A 6,863-nucleotide genomic window follows, 5' to 3' on the forward strand; every position below is an offset into this window, starting at 1 on the left:
TATGCTTTCTCCCTCTCTCAGTTAGTTAAGATACATAATTCCTTTACGGAGAAGCCATCATGGGTTGCGATTGAGGAAAGTCTTGTGGCTCCTTTGTCTTTAGAGGCCTTCCTCACTCAGAAGGGAAGACCAGTACCATTTAAAGATCCAGTATTGGCTTTCATGCAAGAGACCTGGTTTAGAGCTCACTGATATACCAACATTAGCCCTTATCTTACCTCTACTGCCTCTATCTAGTATAATAAGAAAATATTAATTGGTAAGAAACCGGTCAGGTGGGAGGCTTGGGCTAGGACAGGTATCAATCAGGTGGGGGATTTATTTGGGCAGACTGGCATGAAACCGTTTGCAGAAATCAGACGAGAATTTAATCTGGATCCAAGGGAAATTTGGAGGTTTTTTCAAATAAGACACTGTATTAAAACCATTTTGAATAATAATCCAGACCCTCCATCTAGTATTCAGGAGATGTTTGCAGCTCCTGGCATTAATAGAATCAGGGCATCCAAATTCTATAGGATCTTCAGAGAGGCGCACTCTCCCAATTTGGGGGGACTGAGGCAGTGTTGAGAGAAGGATCTGGGTATCCAGATTTTAGAGGACAGTTGGAAGAAGCTGGTTTCATCATGGTATGTTTGCTCACCTGAAACACAGTCTCAACTTATCCAGTACAAGTTGCTTCACAGAAATTACTGGACTCCCAGTAAATTAGTCAGGCTGAAGCTTGTGGATAATGACACCTGTTGGAAATGTCAGGAGGAAGCAGGGACTCTAGTTCATATGTTGTACACATGACGGAAAAATGATTATTTGTGGGACGTGATCATGAACTTGGTGAATGATATTTTTAAACTTAATCTTTCTAAATCTCCAGCTGTGTGTTTCCTGGGACTGTTACCTGACAACAATATCCTTTCAAAAAAACAGAGACTGTAGATGTGTCTGGCTTTCATAACAGGATGTAGGATAATACTGAGGCACTGGAAGTCATCCAGCCCCTGTTCTCACAGGGAATGGACTGAACAAATGTCTAAGATGGCATCATATGAACGGGTCATGTACAGAATTAAGGGTAGAGAAGATATTTTTGAGCAGGTCTGGGGTCCTTTTTTGTTGTACATCGACAATGTTTCATGTATCGTTGGTATTTTTGTTGTTGTTCTTTTACTTTGAAAGTCAGTAGAGGATAGAAATTGTCTAATGTCATCAGTGGTCAAGGTTATGTTTTGTTTTTAGGCACCCGGGTGTTTTGCCCCCATTGCTTTTGTTTTTGCTGATGTTTCCCAGGAGGCGGTTTATCTCTTTATTTCACCTGGCATTTTTTGTTTGTATGTTTGTTTTTGTTTTGTTTTTTGTTTGTTTGTCTTTAGTTATTGTTAGTCCTTATTTGTTGGTTGTTGTTAAGAAACGGACAGAGAACTGACAGTATGATTATTCCAGTTGTATATTTGTTAATGTTTCTGTCCATCCAAAATATGAATAAAAAAAAAAGAACCAGAATTTAACACAGGATAAAGGGTAAGAGAAGGGGTAAGCACAGACAGAACCTAACAAAATACAAGGAGAGAGAAAAACCAAGAATCCAATCAAATGTAAATAGAAGTTCACTTGATAACTCTATAAAGATTAGCTGTTTATGCAACAATTAAATTAAAATTTTAAATGATCATCTGTAGAAAAGTTTGAATCCTGACCTCAGAGTCTCCAGTTTACAATTTGGACTCTTCAGTCCAGAAGATAGAAGCTTCATTCCTAAATCTTGTAAGATGTTGTTACTGAGGTCCAGCTCTCTCAGGCTTGAGGATTGGGAGCTGAGAACTGAGGACAGAGCTTCACAGCTTCTCTGTGAGAGGTTACAGGTGCTAAGTCTCGAAAAAACAACACACACACATCACACACACACACACACACACACACACACACACACACACACACACACACACACACCACACACACACACACAAAAGCTGAAATCAAAGTATATGATGGTACATTGTTATAGATCTGGGAATATCTATTATGTTCCAGGACTGGAACAAATCAAGCATATGTGTGAATTCAATAAGGAAGAGCTATGGCCTCACATCGCTCTGCTTTCAGGTGCTGCCAGCTAAATCTAAGTTTCATCACTCCCACTTTCCCATGATGTCAAGTTCTTTGTATCATCACTGGTTTATTCCATTCACTTTCTACTGGCCTTCTCCAGGCCAATCAGTAGTCATGCCCCATACATACAAATCTCACTGTGCATTTGTCATTCTCCCTCATAGAAGCATTTGTGGAACCCACCTCATCCCCATCTCCACCTCTCATTACTCAAGCTTGATTCAAGCCACCACCAGCGTTTAGGCTGCAAGGGGTCCTGCTCTAATCCCTTTCACAGCTGGGGTTCCATTCAGCTGAGACAGGCAATCGGACTCTAACCACCAAACACCAATCTATATTCTGTTCATCAATAACTCATATTCATTCTTTCTAATGATCCGTCCTTGTTGAACTGAAAATAAAGCCTTAAACAATAAAAGGTGAATCAAATGGACCATTATGGCAAGGCTGGGATGGTCAATTTGGTAAAGTAAATCCGTTGGGCATCTTTCTTTGCCTTTAGACAACAATTCTGATGGCAAAAGAGCCAAACGGGACAGGCAAAAAAAAAAAAAAAAAAAAAAAAAAATCAAGTTGCCCTCTAATAATAAAAGGTTTTACATGGTCGGTTATGTTATTTGATGAAAAATAAATAGTCCTTGATCTGACCTCAAAATGTCCAGTTTACAATTTGGAAGCTTCACTCCTAAATCTTGCAGGTTGTTGTTACTTAAGTCCAGCTCTCTCAGTTTACAGTACTGGGAGCTGAGAACTGAGGAGATTGCTTCACCGCTTTTCTCCGAGAGGAAACAGCCAGTCAGTCTAAAAAAAAAAAAAAAAATTCCAAGCTAAAGTGAACAAATGTCAATTTGCAAAACAATTCATAATTGACATAACATTTAAGCTAAGACCAAAATGTAAAATTTTTAAATTGCTCAGTACGGTCACACTAATACCTCTTCATTGAAATGGACAAAGAGCTGGTACATTTAGTTACACTATTTTAGTGCTGACACAGGTACATAGGACTGCTGGTCACTCATCTTTAAATAATGTTGGTAGATATAGTTCAAATTAATCCTTATTTATTTCAAATACTTATGTCTGGTTTAGTCCTCAACAAGTGAAACACATGCTCAACTGGGTTAGGATCAAGCAAGTGACTTGGCCATTCAAGAATATTCCACTCTCTCTTTAATAAACTCCTGGGTTGCTTTCTGTATGTTTTGGGTCATTGTCCATCTGTATTATGAAACACCCAAATCATTTAACTGCATTTAGCTGGATCTGAGCAAACAGTATGTCTCTGAACACCTCAGAATTAATTCAGCTGCTTCTGTCCTGTGTCACATCATCAATAAACTCTAGTAAACTCTCAATAGTCATCTCAAGTTGTTTAACTACATAAGGTTAAAACCCTACAATATTGGCAAGAAAGCCCGACCATCAGAAAATCCACTGTAAGCAGCGCTGGTGATAATGGGAAGGAAGAACAGTAAAATACTCCAGATTAAATTAGGAAGACCATCTACCATGACTGGTTGCAGGTGTTGAGGTTTAAATTTATCATCTTAAATGTTTATATGCTGATTATATTGCTTTATTAAGAAAGGCCTAACTTCTGATACGCTCTGTGCCAAAAAGTGCTGACAGGAAACTGCATGCTTTTGCAGAGCGTGCTTTTGCAGCTAGAATGAAGTGAAAGTGCAAACCAACTAGGTGTTTGATGCACACTAGGAGCAAGTATATAAATACCTAGGCTTCCGTTTGTGCTTCAGACCTGGATTGTGTTTGTGTGTAGGTCTCCATATCCAGGATATGTAAAATAAAGATCATTTTTAAAGTAAAAAGACCACTTTTGAGCCGTGTCTTTTGGCCTAAAGAATACCAAAAGAACCGAATTTAACACGCCGATTAAAGTAAGAGAAGTAAGCACAGACAAAACCAACAAAATACAAGGAGAGAGAAAAACCAAGAATCCAATCAAATGTAAATAGAAGTTCACTTGATAACTCTATAAGTTAGCTGTTTATGCAACAATTAAATTAAAATTTTTAATGATCATCTGTAGAAAAGTTTGAATCCTGACCTCAGAGTCTCCAGTTTACAATTTGGACTCTTCAGTCCAGAAGATAGAAGCTTCATTCCTAAATCTTGTAAGATGTTGTTACTGAGGTCCAGCTCTCTCAGGCTGAGGATTGGGAGCTGAGAACTGAGGACAGAGCTTCACAGCTTCTCTGTGAGAGGTTACAGGTGCTAAGTCTGAAAAATAATCAACACAAAGACAAAAATAATACACATCAATCACACACACACACACACACATATGTAATGGATTTTATTTAATATGTTTTTATATGTTGATCTGACCTGTGTCAGTGTACACTACAATTAATGATTAACTAAAAATAAATACAGTTAAAGTTTAGAAAAAACAATGCAGTAAAAATCGTGAAAGCTCAATCCATCCCATCCAAGATCACTACCTTATTGTGGTTTAGCAGTTTGTTTGTCCCAGGGATCCCAGGGGCAGTGTGTCAGGTAGCTTTTGGCCCCTGGTAGGGTCACCCATTGCAAACTGGTCCTGGGTGAAGGACCAGACAGAGTGATTCGAAAGACCCCTATGAGTAGAACATCAACAGAACAGTTTGCCCTGCCCAGGATAGGGTTACCGGGGCTCCACCCTAGAGCCAGGCCCTGGGATGGTGCCCGAGGGCACAGTTTTAAAAAGGGACATGGGCTCATCACCCTGTGAGCCCACCAGCCGCAGAAGGCGGTGCAGTGGTCAGGTGCAATGTGTGCCAGGCAGTGGCAGGAGTGGAAGACATAAACACAACGGTATCCAAAAGTGCACATGCAACCAAGACACCCTAGGCCACAGGTCAGTGATCGAGTTTGTAATCATCTCAGACCTGCAGTCATGTATTCTGGAAACTCAGGTAAGGTGAAGGGCTGTCCCCATGCTTTTTAATTCCTTTTGTTATCCAGTGTATCATAAACCCAGCTACTGTTTGGTTAAGGTTGCCCTCCTCCATGAAGGTTCACCCTACATTTAATGTCTCTGAACTCAGGCCTGTCTCTTGCAATCCTCTGTGCCCTCTTTCCAGACCCCTTCTGGCTGCCTGAGTGGTAGATAGTGCCCAAGCCTATACGGTGCCTGACATATAGGATGTCATTCATCATTCATGTCTTTCATTTTGGACCCTGACCTGACTAATGACTTTTACATGAGGCATCCCGACAAGCCAAGGAGGCTGCCTGGAGGAGTGCATTTGGGGAGCGGATTATTAGGAACCGGGATGGTGTGTGTTGTTGTTGTGTTGTCATTCCAATTTTTCTGAGCACTTCCTGACTTCCCAACACACCTGTGGCGCATCAGGCATTATCAGTCAGGGGTAAAAAAGGAGCAGTGCAGCTAATGTCTGGTGTCAGCATATGTCTCACCCACAAGTGGTAAAGTGGCAGTTGTACTTAGCGGCTGATTTTGCGACTGAAAAAGTGCTTAAGGGATTCTTGCCTGTCTTCCTTCCTCCAGCTTGTCTCTTTTCCACCATCCGCCTGTGCCTCCAGCTCTATGCAACCCCATCCAAGCCGGTAAAAAAACGTGTAACGTGTTAACTGTGTAACTCTATTTCTTCATGTAACTCTTGTCTTTCCTCTTGTCTGTTCGTTTTGATACTTTGGTATCACAGTTCGATATTTTTTCAATACAAAAAAATGTTCATGCCTTTTTTAAGTTATTAAAATTATAAATATTTATTTTAACTCAAAAGTACAGTTTTTAAATTAAATGTTGCTGAAACAACATAATAATGAAAAAAATTAAATGTATCTGATGGAGAAATCACTCATCTGTGGAAAAGAGCGTTGATTACAGAGAAATGTCTCTTTCCAAAATAAAAGCTATTTTGTCGACAGCAATAAAAGTAGCAATTGCTCTGTCTATCTCTTTTGCCCTCTTAGTATCATGTTCTAACGGCTGTCTAAATGACTTGGGTAAAGGTTGTAGCATGCGTGCTTGTTTTTGTTTTTGTCTGCTTCCACTTGTCTTTGCACTAGCATGATGTCGGCATAAATGTGCAGTCACATCCGACATACTGTTGTACTTTTGTCCACGATGCACTTAAGTAGGGTCATACTTGAAAACAAAAATAGTTCCAAACGCCAGATCTGAGTGATGGTGGATAAGGTTCAACTTTGGGTACTGTTGAGACAGTTACCATGCAAACTTGAGTGAATGCATGTGGGCGGCGCTCAGTGGATCTGCGCTCGACAATGCAGCCTAGGTGAAGTAATCAAGCACAGATCCACTGAGCCCTCAACACAGACAGCATTGTCAGAAGAAAAGTTGACCAAATAAATTAAAGATCTTGTATCGTTCAATACATATGCATACCAAACCGAGGGTGCAAGATGCTAACAGGCAAGGCATACATGGAACGCCATAACCAAGTGGCTGGCATAGTGTACAGGAACATCTGTGCCGAGTATAACCTGGAAGTCCCGAGGTCAAAATGGGAGATGCCCCCAAGGGTGGTGGAGAATGACCGGTAACTGGTCCCCGTGGTAATCGGAGCACTAGGTGCGGTGACTCCCAAGCTAGGCGAGTGGCTCCAGCAGATCCCGGGAATAACATCGGAGATCTCTGTCCAGAAGAGCGCAGTCCTGGGAACAGCTAAGATACTGCGCAGGACCCTCAAGCTCCCAGGCCTCTGGTAGAGGACCCGAGCTTGAAGGATAAACCGCCCGCAGGGGCGTGCTGGGTGTATTTATATATA

General features: G+C 41.0%; 1 protein-coding gene across 2 annotated transcripts in view; it reads right to left on the reverse strand.

The window, feature by feature from the left end:
* Positions 1 to 6,863, reverse strand: part of LOC102293073 (protein NLRC3-like) — a 45,152-nt gene that overhangs the window by 31,673 nt on the left and 6,616 nt on the right. The window contains exon 4 of one of the 2 annotated variants that reach the window (XM_042214711.1): positions 1,695 to 1,868. In XM_042214711.1, the coding sequence (XP_042070645.1) occupies positions 1,695 to 1,868 (174 nt within the window). Of the gene's footprint in view, positions 1 to 1,694; positions 1,869 to 4,237; positions 4,348 to 6,863 lie in introns of those variants that run through there. The other variant, XM_042214710.1, reaches the window with a different exon arrangement.

The sequence above is a fragment of the Haplochromis burtoni genome, unplaced genomic scaffold (assembly GCF_018398535.1).
Source record: "Haplochromis burtoni strain Fernald_Lab_line unplaced genomic scaffold, NCSU_Asbu1 Contig_602, whole genome shotgun sequence".
NCBI classification, from domain to species: Eukaryota; Metazoa; Chordata; class Actinopteri; order Cichliformes; family Cichlidae; genus Haplochromis; species Haplochromis burtoni.